Source organism: Dendrobates tinctorius, unplaced genomic scaffold (genome assembly GCF_039654945.1).
Source record: "Dendrobates tinctorius isolate UK_male_01 unplaced genomic scaffold, ASM3965494v1 ptg000029l, whole genome shotgun sequence".
NCBI lineage: Eukaryota > Metazoa > Chordata > Amphibia > Anura > Dendrobatidae > Dendrobates > Dendrobates tinctorius.
The window spans coordinates 40,526,151-40,545,172 of NW_027361697.1; the positions used below are offsets into that span (position 1 = coordinate 40,526,151).

The 19,022-nt window shown below is 43.7% G+C and overlaps 1 protein-coding gene across 4 annotated transcripts in view; it reads left to right on the forward strand.

Moving 5' to 3' along the window:
• Positions 1-19,022, forward strand: part of SLC35A3 (solute carrier family 35 member A3) — a 69,510-nt gene that overhangs the window by 5,089 nt on the left and 45,399 nt on the right. Inside the window, exon 1 of one of the 4 annotated variants that reach the window (XM_073571634.1) lies at positions 12,852-13,064. The exons of the other annotated variants lie outside the window; for them this stretch is intronic. Coding sequence (XP_073427735.1) covers positions 12,987-13,064 — 78 coding nt within the window. The 5' untranslated portion in view covers positions 12,852-12,986. Of the gene's footprint in view, positions 1-12,851; positions 13,065-19,022 lie in introns of those variants that run through there. 4 annotated transcript variants of the gene reach the window in all.

The following is a 19,022-nucleotide window of genomic DNA, read 5'->3' on the forward strand; positions in this document are numbered from 1 at the left end:
AAGTAGCCCAAGCAAGCTAATTTTGGTGCTTGGTGTGGCCAAGGGGCTCAGTGCATCATTCCACCCTTGGGTTTTTTTTTGCGCCACCTCCTTCACTGGTGAGTGATAGCGCTGGCTTAGGCCTGTTTCACACTTCCGTTTTTTTCAAATCCGTCAAAATCCGTTGTTTTCCGTAAAAAAACGGATCCGCCATTTTTTGCAGGATCCGTTTTTTTTGTCCCATAGACTTCCATTACGGTTACCGCGGATCCGTCAAAAAAACGGATCCGTTTTTAAAAAAACGGATCCCTTTGCATCAGTTTCCGTCAAAAAAACGGAAATGGATCCGTTTGGCGGACACAAAAACGGAAGTGTGAAACAGGCCTTACCTGAGCTTTGTGTGGAAACGGTGATTACTACAGACAAACCAGAATTGCCAATCACCAGTGAGGGAGGTGGGTAAGGAAAGCCAGCGGGTGCACCCTAATTAGAGTATCTGATTAAACTTTAGTTTCTGCAGAGCTGAAACAACGATTAGAACAGTGAAGGGGTTTTGTACTTATTTTTTTATGATATACTGTATATATAATTCTTTTACAAGTCTACGTAATAAATTTATTGTCAGTTTGTACTGAGACACGCCCTTTAACACCTTTACAACCTTTGACGTACCTATACGTCATGGTCAGTAAGGGGCTCTTGACTTTTGACGTGTACCTCATGGCGATCAGCTGTGCCCGCACAATCACGGCTAGGAGCTCTGCTTAAGTGATAGCTGAGCCCTGACTGTCACAACCCAGAGAAGTGCCCGCACCTCCCCAGACTGTCTAACCCTCTAAATGCTGCGATCAATAATAATTACAGCATTTAGGAGGCCGGCAGAGGGAGGGGGCTCCCTCTGCCGCTCAATCGGCAGGCCCACAATGTCATCACATGCTGCCTATGTTGTATGTATGTTGTATGTGTGTACAGTTAGGTCCATATATATTTGGACAGACAACATTTTTCTAATTTTGGTTCTAGACATTACCACAATGAATTTTAAACAAAACAATTCAGATACAGTTGAAGTTCAGACTTTCAGCTTTCATTTGAGGGTATCCACATTAAAATTGGATGAAGGGTTTAGGAGTTTCAGCTCCTTAACATGTGCCACCCTGTTTTTTATAGGGACCAAAAGTAATTGGACAATTGACTCCAAGGCTATTTCATGGACAGGTGTGGGCAATCCCTTCGTTATGTCATTCTCAATTAAGCAGATAAATGGCCTGGAGTTGATTTAAGGTGTGGTGCTTGCATTTGGAAGGTTTTGCTGTGAAGGAATCAGGTCGTCAAAGGACCTCTCCATGCAGGTGAAACAAGCCATCCTTAATCTGCAAAAACAGAAAAAACCCATTCGAGAAATTGCTACAACATTAGGAGTGGCAAAATCTACAGTTTGGTACATCCTGAGAAAGAAAGAAAGCACTGGTGAACTCATCAATGCAAAAAGACCTGGGCGCCCACGGAAGACAACAGTGGTGGATAATCGCAAAATAATCTCCATGGTGAAGAGAAACCCCTTCACAACAGCCAACCAAGTGAACAACACTCTCCAGGAGCTAGGCATATCAATATCCAAATCTACCATAAAGAGAAGACTGCATGAAAGTAAATACAGAGGGTTCACTGCACGGTGCAAGCCACTGATAAGCATCAAGAATAAAAAGGCTAGACTGGACTTTGCTAAAAAACATCTAAAAAAAGCCAGCACAGTTCTGGAAGAACATTCTTTGGACAGATGAAACCAAGATCAACCTCTACCAGAATGATGGAAAGAGAAAAGTATGGCGAAGGCATGGTGCAGCTCATGATCCAAAGCATACCACATCAGCTGTAAAACATGGCGGAAGCAGTGTGATGGCTTGGGCATGCATGGCTGTCAGTGGCACTGGGTCACTAGTGTTTATTGATGATGGGACACAGGACAGAAGCAGCCGAATGAATTCTAAGGTATCTAAGGTATTCAGAGCCATACTGTGTGCTCAGATCCAGCCAAATGCAGCCAAACTGATTGGTCGTCGCTTCATACTACAGATGGACAATGACCCAAAACATAAAGCCAAAGCAACCCAGGAGTTTATTAAAGCAAAGAAGTGGAATATTCTTGTATGGCCAAGTCAGTCACCTGATCTCAACCCAACTGAACATGCAATTCACTTGTTAAAGACTAAACTTCAGACAGGCCCACAAACAAACAGCAACTGAAAACCACCGCAGTGAAGGCCTGGCAGAACATCAAAAAGGAGGAAACACAGCGTCTGGTGATGTCCATGAGTTCAAGACTTCAGGCAGTCACTGCCAACAAAGGGTTTTCAACCAAGTACTAGAAATGAACATTTTATTTACAATTATTTAATCTGTCCAATTACTTTTGGTCCCTTTAAAAACAGGGTGGCACATGTTAAGGAGCTGAAACTCATAAACCTTTCATCCAATTTTAATGTGGATACCCTCAAATGAAAGCTGGAAAGTCTGAACTTCAACTGCATCTGAATTGTTTTGTTTAAAATTCATTGTAGTAATGTCTAGAACCAAAATTAGAAAAATGTTCTCTGTCCAAATATATATGGACCTAACTGTATGCTGTATGAATGTAGTATGTATGTTGTATGTATGTTGTATGACTGTAGTATATATGAAGTATGTATGTAGTATGTATGATGTATGCTGTATGAATGTAGTATGTATGTTGTATGACTGTAGTATATATGAAGTATGTATGTAGTATGTATGGTGTATGTATGCTGTATGAATGTAGTATATATGAAGTATGTATGTTGTATGACTGTAGTATATATGAAGTATGTATGTTGTATGAATGTAGTATGTATGCATGCATGTAGTATGTATGTTGTATGAATGTAGTATATATGTAGTATGTTTTTGTTTTTTTTTACATTCAACACATTAGCCGGATGATGGGACTACTATTGTTCCATCATTAGCTAATGTGTCACACTGTCATTGTAGCAGGCATAGCCCGATGGGACTTGTAGTCCCATCGGACGATTCCTGCGCGCACACACACACACAACCCCCGGCAGGCCCGCACAGACCCCCGAAAGGCCCGCACAGTGTCCGCCCACACTCTTCCCCCCTCCGGAACTGGATGTACAAGTAAAGAAAGGGTTTTTTCTAATTCCGATATTTCTGTCCCATTGACTTGAATTGGGTTTCCGGTATCGGAATCGGCGATACCCGATACTTTTTGGGTATCGCTCCGATCCGATACTTCACGGTATCGGATGGTATCGCTCAACACTACTCAAGACTGAACGCCAGAGTAATCGGTGATGGAAGGCCTAAGAAGTGTAGTGCCAAGCTCAAAAATAAAGTGTGCACTGTGCAGGGGTAAGTTACCAAGTACACTGCTCAAAAAAATGGAACACTCAAATAACACATCCTAGATCTGAATAAATTAAATATTCTCATTGAATACTTTGTTCTGTGCAAAGTTGAATGTGCTGACATAATCACACACAAATCAAATTTATTAACCAATGGAGGCCTGGATTTGGCGTCGCACACAAAATTAAAGTGGAATGTAATGTCCTTTAAAATAAGTCAAAATGATGCTCGGTATTGTGTGTGTGTGTGTGTGTGTGGCCTCCACGTGCCTGTATGACCTCCCTACAACGCCTGGGCATGCTCCTGATGAGGCAGCGGATAGTCTCCTGAGGGATCTCCTCCCAGACCTGGACTAAAGCATCTGCTAACTCATGAACAGTCTGTGGTGCAACGTGACGGTGGATAGAGCGAGACATGATGCCCCAGATGTGCTCAATCGGATTCAGGTCTGGGGAACGGGCGGGCCAATCCATAGCTTCAATGCCTTCATCTTGCATGAACTGCTGACACACTCCAGCCACATGAGGTCTGTCATTGTCCTGCATTAGGAAGAACCCAGGGCCAACCGCACCAGCATATGGTCTCACGAGGGGTCTGAGGATCTCATCTCGGTACCTAATGGCAATCCGGCTACCTCTGGTGAGCACATGGAGGGCTGTGCGGCCCTCCAAAGAAATGCCACCCCACACCATTACTGACCCACTGCCAAACCAAAAGATGAAAGGGGAACAGCATCCACTCCAGGTGAAGAGGTAAATATATTTTATTCCGCCAAAAATAGATACAATGTTTCGGGCCCTCAGACCATCCTCATGGAGTCAGTTTTTAACTGTTTGTGCAGAAACATGCACATTTGTGGCCTGCTGGACGTCATTTTGCAGGGCTTTTGCAGTGCTCCTCCTGTTCATCCTTGCACAATGGCGGAGGTAGTGGACCTTTTGCTGGGTTGTTGCCCTCCTATGGCCCGCTCCACGTCTCCTTGTAGCACCTCCAACCTCTGGACACTACGCTAACAGACACAGCAAACCTTGCCACAGCTCGCATTGATGTGCCATCCTGGATGAGCTGCACTAATTGAGCCACTTGTGTGGGTTGTAGAGTCCGTCTCATGCTACCACGAGTGTGAAAGCACAACCAACATTCAAAAGTGACCAAAACATCAGCCAGAAAGCATTGGTACTGAGATGTGCTCTGTGGTCCCCACCTGCAGAACCACTCCATTATTGAGGTTGTCTTGATAATTGCCAATAATTTCCATCTGTTGTCTATTCCATTTGCACAACAGCATGTGAAATTGATTGTCAATCTGTGTTGCTTCCTAAGTGGACAGTTTGATTTCACAGAAGTTTGATTTACTTGGAGTTATATTCTGTTACCTGTTCCCTTTATTTTTTTGAGCAGTGTACATACCAGAAGACACTCTGCCAAGGTTGCATTCAGAAAACTATCTGTGAAGAATCCTCCAACTTCATAAGGGCAGAGGTGAAGGATTCCAATAAGTCACTTATTCAAAAGGAAGGGGGTAAAAAGAAGAAAAAATCTAGGCGACAGGTGATTCAGATGACTCTATAATGTCTGAAGATAAAGATGAATCCGACTCTTCCTCATCCTTCGATAGTGATACAGGGGGTAGGCCGTGTTTTCCCATAGAAGACACTGATAAATTAAAGCCGGAAGGGTGACTATGGGGTAAGTTGGATACAAGGAAAAAAAGGCACCTTCAGGATCAGTGAATCTGAAAGGGTTAAACAGATTTCTGGTGTACAAGCCCTTCAAGATGGAGTTCATAAAATTGGCCACAAAGATGCTGTTCCTAGGTTGCTACAGGAGTGTGCTAAACCTGAAGGACACCTATTACCCTGGCCAGAGCCTTTCCCTTCGGCCTGTCCATGGCCTCAAGGGTGTTTGCGAAAATCATACTGGAAGTAACTGCGCATCTCCATGAACGCAACACCCTAATAGTTCTGTCCTCACTAAATGAAGCAGAATTCATGTAGCTTATACAGGCAGATAAATCGCTATACAGGGGTCCAATAAGGAGACTGTAGGTTGAATCTGTGCTTTATTGAACGTGATGGTATATTGCCGCGTTGAAACTACAAACAAAACATATATGCATACAATCAATACTGGGTTCATCAGGGATTCATATATACATAATGCATCATCTGCACTAATGGCTAACCAGGGGAGAACTAACTAAACAGGCTAATATGAGATAGGAATTGGATACAGGAAAAATAAGTACATACCAGCGATGCTGTCACAAGGGGAGAAGAGAAATGAGATGCTTCCTGAATGCAGGCAGAAGGAAAATGGTGGACTGGAAGGAAAGTGGGGGCTGAACTAACCATAATCCTTTGCAATGCAAAGTAAAACACACAATAACACTGCGGTTATGACTCTCATCACTAGATGGAACCAGAAAACACTGTAAACATTAACAAGCAGATAATCGGGGATTATGAATTAAATGTCGGAGACAGAACACTAATAATTCCGTACTTGGACTATTTTTTTTTAGTAGTAGGCAGGTCAATAGAACACTGCATTTGTCAGCTGATAGGAGTCAAGACCATCCTGACAAGGCTGAGTTTTCTTCTAAACCTAAAAAAAAAATAAAAATTGGAGCCACTGAGTTTACTATTTCTTAGGTATTATTTTGGACTACTGCTCGAAGAAAAAAATGATTACGGTAAGGGCCTTAGTGTCAGCAGCAGTAATCAGACCTAACGTGACTCTGAGAAAAGCAATGTTGCTACTAGGGACAATGACCTCTTGTATTTCAGCAGTCCAGTGGGCTCAGATACACTCCAGACAATTACAGTAAGACATTCTGAATGGTGAAAAAAGACTGAGGCTGTTTAGAGGGAAAGACAACTTTCTCCGGTGACTATCGATTCCCTAGCATGGTGGCTGGAAGTAAGGCTAGGTTTATATTGCGTTAACCCAGCCCGTTCAACGCATAGCGTTGACAGGCTGCGTTAACTGTATAGCAAAACGCGATCGCGTTATGCTATACCCGCTAGCGCAGATGATCCATCTGTGCTAGCGGTGACGGAGCCTCAGACGCTGCAGCCCATGTCCGAGGCTCCGTCACTGACGGCACATCGCGAGTGCATGCTGCTTTACGGCATGCTTTGCGATGCGCCTGATAATGAGGGGGTCAATTGCAGTGTTAACAGACTTTGTTACACTGCGTTATGCCGCGGTGTAACGCAGTCAGTTTAAAGGACTGCCATAACGCAATGTGATCCTGGCCTTTGAAATCTGTCACTTGGGGTTCCTTGGTTACATCATTATGTTTACATCCTATCGGACAGCAGTACACTTAACGGGCAGCGAGATCGCTGTGTGTGATGGGGATCAGCGACCGGCCCCCCTGCCGGGTATCGCTGATCGTGCTCGATCGGCCTGGGCCATTTTTTTGATCGCTGGTCTCCCACTGGCCAGTGGCAGCGAGAGATCAGCGACGCTGGTTTCTAATGTAAACATCGGGTATCCAGGAGCCGTGGCTCTTGGATACCCGCTGTTTATCTTGGAAACCGGCATACACGCTGGTTTCCAAGGTAAACAGCAGGTATCCAGGAGCTGCGCGGCTCAGGACCAGCGTGTATGCCGGTTTCCAAGGTAAACAGCGGGTATCCAAGAGCCGCGGCTCCTGGACATCCGATGTTTACTTAGAAACCAGCTTGCTCGCTGGTCCTGGTCGCTGGAGGGGCTGTCTAACGATGTCCCAGCGATCCCATCCATGTCGAATCGTTGGTGGGATCGCTGTGAGATCGTTATGTGTAACGGGGCCTTTAGTCAAAACCAGCTAACAAAGGCGAATGGGTGCTAAACCAGACAGACCATATTCCAACAGATTGTAGATCTGTGGGGCCAGCCAAGCATAGATCTGTTTGCAAACAAAACAGGAAGTTGAGAAGATTCTGCTCTCTAGAGCCAAACTAGAAACCCACAAAGTAGTTGTTTTGCAGATTCCCTGGGACTTAGACCCTTCAGATATGCTACCAGGAATTGATGCAAAGTGGAACGAAAAAAGTAATTTTGCTGCAAAAATGTTGCTTTAGTCCCAATTTGTTGCACTTTTGCAAGAGAACACCAAAATTGGACCCACAGTTTGTTACCCACTTCTTTCTTTCAAGCCCAGCGATACCCCACATGTAGTCAAAAAGTTCTGTTTGGACAAGCGGCGGAGCTCGAAATGGAAAGAGCAACATTTGAATCTTTGAAACAAACTGGCTGAAATGGATTGCGGGCGACATGTCACATTTGTAGAGCCCCTAAGGTGTCTAACCAGCAGAAAGCCCCCACAAATTACCCCACTTTGGAAACTACACCCCTCAAGGATTTTATCCAGGGGCATAGTGAGGATTTTCAACCCAAAGGTACTACACAGAATTTAACATTAGGTCGTCATATTGATATGTCACTATTAGTGTTGAGTGCAAGTGCATGCTACTCTAGTTTGTAGCGGATGTTTGGGTATGCACTGAGTATCACTGGTGCTCGAGTGACATGCTCGAGTCCCCGCACTGCATGCAGCGAGCATTACGCTCAACACTAGTTGTCATGTTGTCAACATTTTAACTTTTGAAAAAACCCTAAGCCTAACCCTAACTAAAAAATTTTATACTTTGCAATTAAGGGTTTGAGAACAGGATTATTTACTAATTATTGGGTTTTTGATCACTGTGATGCGGTCTATCACGATGATCAAGTCTTGAACCAATTGGAAAATTACCTGCTGTTGCCAGATGTCGGGATTCAGTTTGCACATGTCCCCGCCATTGTTTTGGTTTTTTTTTTAATGATGAGGAGTCGACGGGATGGAGCAGCAGGGCCTGGGGGGATAGCGGAGGTACAGAAGGGGGCTTGGGGACAACATTTCTCTCTTCTGACATGTTTTATTATGTCAGAAGAGAGAAAAAATATTTTTATAGTGGACGCAATTTTTTTTTTTTTTTTCCCATGCATAATAGGCGGGCTGGAAAAACTGACCCTGATCGTGTTCTCCAGGCTGCTCAGACCCCAGGGTTTTTCAGACTGAGGAGCGCTATAGACTTATTCCTGATCGCAGTTTTAAAGCAACAATGAGGGAATAAATCCCCTTTGCGACCACCACTTTAATGTGTATTGGCGGACATTAAGGACTTAATCTAATTTACCTGGAATCCTTCTATAAGCACACAGCGCACCTTGGTGCGGGTCACATGATTAATTTGCAGACACTCCTCCTTGCACTATTGTCTGACTCTCTGGCCTACTTGCCTCAGGATTCGGACAGAATTTTAGGAGAACGTCCTTCTGCTCCTGATGTGGTGGAGCTGGCTTGGAAAGATTGACAAGTGTGTCTGAGCACACAAGCTGAGATGAGTCTTCCCTGTCCTCTGCACTGATCCGAGCATTGGGCCCTTTAATTGACAAGTGCCGTGATGTTCTGGTCATTAGAAAGAATGAAGCGCCCTATTTTAATCCAAAAATCTTTGTAGTGAGAATGCAAGTCTTCCATTGTCCTGATTGGTGCCAGTTTCAGAATACCCACCCATCAAGGATTTATGACACATACTGTTTTACTGCGACGTCCAGTACTATGTATATGTATACTATGCATATGTTGCCACCTCTTCCAACTAAAAAAAAAAATATTTCCGGAATCCATTCTTTCCTCAACCAATATTCTGCTAAAATGTTGGTGCATGCCCCCATCTCCCGCCTCGACTACTGCAATATCCTAGCTGTGGCCTCCCTGCTAAGGCCTCTTTCACACTTCCGTTTTTTACAATCAGTCACAATCCGCCAGGTTTTGAAAAAAACGGATCCTCCAATTTCTTTTGAGGATCCGTTTTTTTTCCCCATTGACTTGCATTAATGGCGGATTGCTGTCCGTTGCATCCGTTTTTTTTGAGGATCCGCCAAAAGTTGCTGTCCGTCACCATCCTCAAAGATTTCAAAACGGACCTTGTAACGTTTTTTTCTCTGGCGGATCCTCCACACACTCATTTAACCCGAAATTCTTTCTGGGTGCCGGACAAAACAAAAAATCTCGCTCTCGCGCTCTCTCTCTCGCGCTCTCTCTCTCGCGCTCTCTCTCTCGCGCTCTCTCTCTCGCTCTCTCTCTCTCGCTCTCTCTCTCTCTCTCTCGCTCTCTCTCTCTCGCTCTCTCTCTCTCGCTCTCGCTCTCTCGCTCTCTCTCGCTCTCTCGTTCCCGGCCAGCATTTCCATTATATTTCCTCATTTTCAGGATCCATCTGAAAACGGATCCTGTGGCATCCGTTCGCATCAGTTCAGAACGGATCCTCTTGTCTGACTTTTTGGCAGATTGGAACTGATGCTAAAAAACTGAAGTGTGAAAGAGGCCTTACACTCTCACTTCTCCAGACCATCCTTAACTCTGCTGCACAACTAATCCACCTCTCTCCTCGCTATTCCTCACTTTATTCCCTTTGCAAATCCCTTCCTTGGTTCCCAATTCCTCAACATATCTAGTTCCAACCATTGACATTGACCTACAAAGCTATCCATAATGTGTCTTCCCTGGTTCGGAGATACACAATCTCCAGTTGCCTTCCAACGCATAATCTCCAAATGGGAATTGCTATTTATGCCAACTAACAAAACATTTTGTAATGGTATAGAAAGTGGTATGCTTTGTGCAGAATAACAAAACTGACAAGCACCTCCTAGCAAAATGACGCAAATGTACAGGTATGACTTGATGTGAAAGTATTGTCCTAGCAGACAAACAATTACAACCATTCACAAAAGAGAAATGTTCCGCTCGCCCAATGGGGGGGAAAAAGTACTCTGACCAAATGGATTTGGAAACATTGAATATATAAATTTTGAACTGCATTACAGCTATACAAACTGTATAATTATACAATTGGGATACTTGGCCCACAGTTTGATTAAATTGTTTGGCTCATTTTACAATAACGAGGGGACCCTTGTAGATGCGAACCTACACTGAGGCCCCTTTCACACGTCCGTGTCTCCGGTACGTGTGGTGACAGTTCTCACATGTACTGGAGACGCGTAGACTCATTCAGATGAATGGGCCTATGCACATGGGTCGCCCTCCCAGGGCTGTGGGGTACTCGGTACCGGGCCGGTATCAGCGGGATGTGTCACAGCAGTGGGGACCCGGTCCGTGGCCCTGGGCGCCCAAGTAATGGGGGAATGTAATGATTTGAATGTAGTTAGATGAATAGTTCGTGACGCCACCTGTGGTGCTCTGCAAGGGAGGTGTTAAGCCAACGCTGCATGCAGATCCGCTGGGACTGATGGTATGGTGCAGCAAAGATGTAAAAGCTCCCCACAGGTGAAGCTGTAGTCCCAGGGCAGTGTAGATGTGGTTGGCACGGGGATGTAACAGTCCCGGAAAGGTAGGAAGCAGACAAGACACAGCGGGGTGCAATTTCTGTACCTTTACTTGATAAATGCAGTCCAGGGTCCTGATTACAGATGGTACCGGAGCAGGCTAGCCTGGAAGCAACTCAAGAATTCTCTCTCAGCAGATGGGATGTGCAGTCTCCTTCCTAGCGCTAACTTGAGGGATCTCCAGTACTGAGTTACACTGGAGCTCCTCCTGTCAGATGTTCCCAAGAACTCTACTTGTACGGCAGACAGCTGTAGCCTGTTCCAGGGACTCCTTACTCCTAAGTCCCGGCTCACTATCCGTGTTGCTGTTGTGTCCTCAAGTCTTAGATGGGAGTATTGCATTTACAGCCTTCTACTCCTCTGGTGTCTGCTTTAGGACCATCAGTGTCCATACAGCCGTGGAGACCAGGCTCCAATTCATGCGCTCTTACGGGAGATGAGCTCTTCCTCTCAGCTCTAAGCCCTCCGCAGACTAACTAACCCTCCTTCCTCCTGGCCCTCAAAGAGCACTCCTCCCCTTAATTCCGGTCCAGAGTCCCCCCTGCTGGCCTGGAGTGGAACTGTGTTGCATGCATAGATTGACTGCGAGAGAGACCCGTCATTGCCTCCAAGCCTGGCATTACCCTCCCTGGAGGAAGGCAAAGCCACGGTGGCGACCTTACTCCTGAGGGCGCAACACACATGTCAGTGTTTTTCCACGGACCGTGTGTCCGTGGGCAAAACACGCTGACATGTCAGTTTTTTGCAGTCATCACGGACGGCAAAACGATCTGCACACGGAGAACACACATTGTTGTCCTCCGTGTGTCACGGACACCGGGGAAGAAGCGCTACTGTAAGCGCTATTGCCCGGCGGCTGGTGCTGAAGCCAGCTGTCATTCTCCCCTGCACTGCCGGCGATCAGATGAGAATGATGAGTGCTATATTAAGGTCCGAACAACAGCAGGTGGGGGCTTTTGAGACTCTTACCCCATCATCTGACACCTGCTGTCGCTAATAACAGTGACAGTAGGTGCGGATGATCGCGGTATTCCACAGCCCCCACCTGCTGTCTTTGGACTTTATTATAATGATCATCATTCCTGTCCTTTGGGGGGGTGTCTTTTTTGATTTTAGGACCACAGTATGAACTGCGTAAGATAGGAGGAAGGTCACTGAAGGTTCAGTGACTTGTAATTTAAGCCCATAAGGATAAATATGAGGTCAGAGCACCACACAAAAGACCCCCTGCAAGCCACCCCAGAGCTTGAGAATCTCATTAACTGGAGACTGCAAATACAGATTTCATCAACCAAGGTATCATTCTAATCAGTATAACAGCGCCGACCTGACACTGTCTGTAGTTTAGTTTGCAAAATCCTTTCAATTTAAGTAAACTGCGATTGTATTTCATATTCATTACTGTTTTGTGAATGCATTTTTTTTTTTTTTTAAAGGAAAATTCCAAAAATAAAGTGTCAGTGAATTATCGCATATGTGTAATGGTCACCATTTTATGTAGTCAGAAATTACCTTTTTTTTGTCCATGAATTTTCATCTTTACAGCTCTGCAGTGCGGACATTGTGGCCCAGCTTACACACTTGTATAGTTCTTGCGACATTGTTTTAGCACCTGAATTGGAAAAGTTGCATTTTTTTAAACCATGTGGGCTGGATTTGGTGTATTTTCTATTCTAACTTGAAATTCCACATTCTTTAGTGGTGTGTGTTTTTTTTTTTTTTTTTTTTCCTGAATTCTGACGCTTGTAAGATATTCGGATTCAGTGTCTGATCGTTGCTGGGTTTTTAAGTCGTTGCCTTTACCGGACTAGAGGAGAGCGATATATCAGTATCCTGTTGACTCTTTGCATGGACTTAGTATACAAAGACCCGCTGTTTGCACTGACTTTCCCTCTGCCAATATGTAGCTCCCTGGATCCAGCATTTTGCATCCTGGAACAGTGTGTGCTGCTGTGAGCAGATCTGGATGAATACTTCACCCACTGGAGACTAGAAAGCTCCACACAAGCTTATATGTTGGGCTGTGATGTCTTCCTCTTACGTGCCTTGATCCCTTACACCCTGGTTTGGTGACATGGCAGTAGAGCTGCAGAGTTGCTCCTCCTGTTACACACCTTTTTGCTATGCAAGTCCCAAAAGGAAACTTGCAATCCTCTGCCTGAACGATGGCACACACTCTTATAAGAGTGCTGCAAAAGTGGGGGAAAAGGTAATTGTGTGGAGTCTTTAAAATGAACGGGAACTTGCAGAGAGAACTTATGGCTGATCCAGAGGGAGAGGAAACTGAAGACCCTAAAATCACTGAAACGGTATGTATCCACTCACTTTGGTGTTAAGGAATTCCTTAATACCACTCTATACATTTACACTTCTGACCTCTTGCATAGCTTTGCAATGCAGAGCATAGGTCTATCAGCGTTTAGCTTAAAAGTAATTTTATGTTGGTGTTTTTCTCCACTTTACTGCTGCTTGTTTATTTACTTTTTTGCTGAAAATGTTTTTTTTGAGATGTAACAAATGAATAGCATATATCAAAATGTGAAGAATGTTTGTGCTGAAGAACAGGCCTTGTTGTCCCAAAACTGCACATCTATGGATAAACAGCGATGTGATAACCTGAAAGTTATTTATTTTTATACAACATAAAAGAAGCGCATGTGTCAGGTTTTATTAAGTTTTTTCAGAGATCGGTTTGTATTGTTTTGGGACTGAAGTAAAGGTTCTCTTGCTTTTGAGTTTTGACAGCATGGCCCGTTGTCACAGATGTGATACGTGATTGTAGTTGTGTTCTCTGATCTAGCCTTTTAAAAAAAAAAAAAAGTATGCATAGTGGAATTTTCAGACACCCTATCATATTTTCTCTAGTCTAAGATTGCGGGTGCGTCCGTATCTTTTTTAACGCTTAGGTTGTAGCTTTTAAGATATAAGAAACAATTTTTTTTTTTTTTATTCAAATATAATGTTCTGATTAAGCGGTATTATTGAAGATTCCCGAGTGGAGGTTAATAATCTCTGTGGAGTTTTTAAGTTTTGCTCCAAAATTGTTTGGTAGTAGAGTAGCTCTGCCGAATATGCAATACCTTTCTCGGTTCTCGGTCGTATCACCCGCTTATAGGTCATTGACTTGAGTCAATTTTGCGCAGTAGGTATTTTATATCGTACGACACATTACACATCATGGAAAGTATAAGCTGAAATTTAGAGGATCCGCCTCCAAGTCAAAACTAGTTGGTTTATTCTGCCATGTGTTTCCAGAGATATGGGGCTTAACTCCAGCATTTTTGGGGGGGACTTTTTCTTTTTTTTATATATGTATGTGTGTGTGTATGTATATATATATATATATTCATAGAATCGTAGAGTTGGAAGGGACCTCCTGGGCCATCTGGTCCAACCCCCTGCTCAAAGCAGGATTTCTCCCTGTTAAAAACCATTCTGTTAGTTGCTGCCCACTTCTCCAGTTTATTTAAATCTTTTTGAATCCTCTCTCTCTCTTCTCTAGTATTAGCTATCCCTCCTAGCTTTGTGTCATCAGCAAATTTAATCAGTTTACCCTCAATTCCTATATATATATATATATATATATATATATTAGCGCTGGAGTGGTGCTTTTATTCCATGGACTCTAACCCATAGTCTTATACTTGCCTGACGCCATCTTCACCTTCCATCGATGCCATCTTTATGACCACAACTTCTGACTGACCTCACAGACACTGGCTCACTCCACCAACCACTGGGGAAGCCGGCAGGTCACGACCAGCTTGAGATCGACTAGAGCGATGGAAGGTGAAGGCTATGGCGAGTAAGCATGAGGGTATGGGCAGGGGACTTAGATTAAAAGCACCACTCCAGCCCTGCTGTGAAGCTTTAGGCTATGTGCACACGGTGCGGATCCTCTCTCGGATTTTACTAAATCAAATGACCTGCATCTTTCCTGCGGATTTCTTCCTCTTTTTTTTTTGCGGTTTTACTGCCGTTTTTGTGCGGTTTTCCACCTGCGGATTTGTAGAATGGAGCAGGTGAAAAACTGCAGCAAACCCGCACAAAAATGACATGCTGCTTTTTTTTCCGCACAAAAACTGCGCGGAAAAATCTGCAGCATATGCACAGCGGGTTTTTTTTGTTTTTTTTTTACATAGGCTATAATGGTACTGTACATCACCTGCAGTTCTGCTGCAGATTCACAGCGGCAAATCCGCTGCGGATCCGCAGTAGAAACCGCACAGTGTGCACAGAGCCTTATGATCCAAGGGGCTTCCCTCACAGAGTAAAGACTCAGAACAGCTTAAAAACCTGCCCCTGGAAGAATCCTATTGGATCACACCCCTCCCTTGACATAAAAATTGGCGCTAAATAAAGACACATATCTCTGGAACTGTAAGTTGGGCTGAAAAAATTAACAGATTACGCGGAATCAGTAGGAATGAAATAAGGGCAAAGATGAGCCACGTTTGACCTGGTAACCCCTGTACTATTGAATGCAGGAAGATATAAGTAATCCCAGTTTAGCCGCTATCATGCAGGGGGTATAGTTGATGTGTAAACTTGTGTATGGTGCTTGGCTGTCGTCTATTGAATATAGCCAAAGTCTGATTCCTTTCCTATTTAACACACACACACTTGCCCTTATGTTTGCCTAGAGCTAACATATTACCTATTTAGCAGGTCCTGATGCATTTCCCCCTCCCTTAGTAATCTTGACGATCCATCAGAGGATTGGATAAATCACAGCTCTGAGGTCTATTCTGTCTTGTATTTGTAATACGTGTTCACATTGGAATACAAATACCTGATGGCATACAGTAGATATCTAAGCTGTGTGAGCAGGGTGGTCTTTATCTGTTATGGTGGGGGGTATAGGCTTGGTCTGCATTGAATCTATCTATTGTGAGTTCTACTACAGGGGGTCTTTCACCTCTCCAAGGTTTTTTTTTTTTTTTACCTTATCTACCTTTATTTACCTTATCATTCTGGCAGGTTATACAATTCTTTTGTACTTTAGTGTTTAGGGACCATTTCTGTTGTTCAATGTCCATATAAAATGTAGGTCAGTATAATTGCTACTGTATTTCCCAATACTCCCATCATTCTGATGGATTTGTACTTGTCATAACATTTGTTTATTTTTGACTGCCTGCGCTTTTTATATGGGTGTTTTTTAAAATGTTTTTCTTTAGTATTTGTGTATTATTGTTAATGGATACAATTTTGATATTTTGCATATTGTTTGCTTGGTATTTAACGTTAACTTTTTTGGTGAGGTGATTATTGGTTTATGCTGTGGTTGTTTGGTACCCCAAGTTTAAGCTATATACTGCATAGTTATCTTGAATAGAAGTCTTGATTTTCCAGTGTGGGTTAATAATGTGTCACTCACTAGTCTGGTACATTTTTATTAAAAAAAAAAAAATCAGTTTTCTCTGCGGCAGATCTACCAGTTCTGTGAAGGCTGAGCTCCACGTAAGCCTGGATAAATCTGTGCTTTTATCAAAACTACATGAAGCAGCCCAGTATTTGACACATCACTGGAATCCGTGTCTGCATCTTGCTGCTCTCAGATGGGATAGCAAAAACCACCTGTTGACAGTTTCCCTTAACCCCCTCACAACTTTTGAAGTATGGCGTAACAAGAGGAATAAAAATCAAAATGCCAGTATTGGGGGCGGTGAGTTTTGGCCACCACAAAACATTGTATCTACCCCAAATTGGAATCCATAGAGCGCAGAAAAATAAGTCCTCACACAGCACTAGATCTTGAAAGATGAAAACATTATGGGTCTCGGAAAATGATGACACAAGCGAAATTTGTGGGTTTTTTTGTTTTGTTTTTCTTAACATAAACCTTTACAAATTTTGTAAAAAAAAAAAAAAAAAAATTTTTCCACCACTTACAGTTTGATATCTGTGTACTGGTTCTTACCTGGAGAATCATACTGCCTGATCAGTTTCACCTAATAGTGAACGTGGTGGATAAAAGACCACCCCCCCCCCCCCCCCCCCCCAATTTTTTTTTTTTTTTTTGCGATTTCAACACACTTGGAATTTTTTTCCCACTTTCCAGTGTAGCACATGATAAAATGTATGATGTCATTCAAAAGTACAAGTTATCCCATAAAAAAAAAAGCCCTCATGCAGCTATATCGACAGAAAAATAATGTTATGGCTCCTGGAAGAAGGGGAGGAGGGGTGGAACGGAAAATTACCTGGGGGTGAAGGGGTTAAGAGTAGCTGTCGCCAATCTGGGGCATGCAGAAGGACGGCCCCATATTGGTGATGGGTACTCTTTTTAAGTTGTGAGCAAAATTCAGAAAATGATTTCGGGGGAAAAAAGTCACCATTATGACCTGTAACTTTTTGATTTATTCTGTCGGTGGAGCTGTAGGATGACTTACAGTGGGGCAAAAAAGTATTTAGTCAGTCAGCAATAGTGCAAGTTCCACCACTTAAAAAGATGAGAGGCGTCTGTAATTTACATCATAGGTAGACCTCAACTATGGGAGACAAACTGAGAAAAAAAAATCCAGAAAATCACATTGTCTGTTTCTTTTTCATTTTATTTGCATATTATGGTGGAAAATAAGTATGTAGTCAGAAACAAAATTTCATCTCAATACTTTGTGATATATCCTTTGTTGGCAATGACAGAGGTCAAACGTTTTCTGTAAGTCTTCACAAGGTTGCCACACACTGTTGTTGGTATGTTGGCCCATTCCTCCATGCAGATCTCCTCTACAGCAGTGATGTTTTTGGCTTTTCGCTTGGCAACACGGACTTTCAACTCCCTCCAAAGGTTTTTTATAGGGTTGAGATCTGGAGACTGGCTAGGCCACTCCAGGACCTTGAAATGCTTCTTACGAAGCCACTTCTTCATTGCCCTGGCGGTGTGCTTTGGATCATTGTCATGTTGAAAGACCCAGCCACGTTTCATCTTCAATGCCCTTGCTGATGGAAGGAGGTTTGCACTCAAAATCTCACGATACATGGCCCCATTCATTCTTTCATGTACCCGGATCAGTCGTCCTGGCCCCTTTGCAGAGAAACAGCCCCAAAGCATGATGTTTCCACCACCATGCTTTACAGTAGGTATGGTGTTTGGTGGATGCAACTCAGTATTCTTTTTCCTCCAAACACAAGTTGTGTTTCTACCAAACAGTTCCAGTTTGGTTTCATCAGACCATAGGACATTCTCCCAAAACTCCTCTGGATCATCCAAATGCTCTCTAGCAAACTTCAGACGGGCCCGGACATGTACAGGCTTAAGCAGTGGGACACATCTGGCACTGCAGGATCTGAGTCCATGGTGGCGTAGTGTGTTACTTATGGTAGGCCTTGTTACATTGGTCCCAGCTCTCTGCAGTTCATTCACTAGGTCCCCCCGCGTGGTTCTGGGATTTTTGCTCACCGTTCTTGTGATCATTCTGACCCCACGGGGTGGGATTTTGCGTGGAGCACCAGATCGAGGGAGATTATCAGTGGTCTTGTATGTCTTCCATTTTCTAATTATTGCTCCCACAGTTGATTTCTTCACTCCAAGCTGGTTGGCTATTGCAGATTCAGTCTTCCCAGCCTGGTGCAGGGCTACAATTTTGTTTCTGGTGTCCTTTGACAGCTCTTTGGTCTTTACCATAGTGGAGTTTGGAGTCAGACTGTTTGAGGGTGTGCACAGGTGTCTTTTTATACTGATAAGTTTAAACAGGTGCCATTACTACAGGTAATGAGTGGAGGAAAGAGGAGACTCTTAAAGAAGAAGTTACAGGTCTGTGAGGGCCAGAAATCTTGATTGCTTGTTTCTGACCAAATACTTATTTTCCACCATAATATGCAAATAAAATGAAAAAAAAACAGACAATGTGATTTTCTGGATTTTTTTTTCTCAGTTTGTCTCCCATAGTTGAGGTCTACCTATGATGTAAATTACAGACGCCTCTCATCTTTTTAAGTGGTGGAACTTGCACTATTGCTGACTGACTAAATACTTTTTTGCCCCACTGTATTTTTTACGTTGTGAGCTGATGTTTTTATTAATGCCAACTTGTAGTCCACACTAGCGTATGGAGGAGCTGCGGAGGGATGCGGACTTCCTCCGTGAAACTCCGCCCACTGCCACACCTCCTCCATTCAGCTCCACCTACTTCGGCGTGCGGCCTGCATACCCTATCTTTAGCACTGGGTACGCAGGCCATGTCGATATATGCGGATTCCTCCGCATGCGTCGTTTTGACGGTGCGGAGACCGCAACAACATCTAACACGATGCGTGGTGCA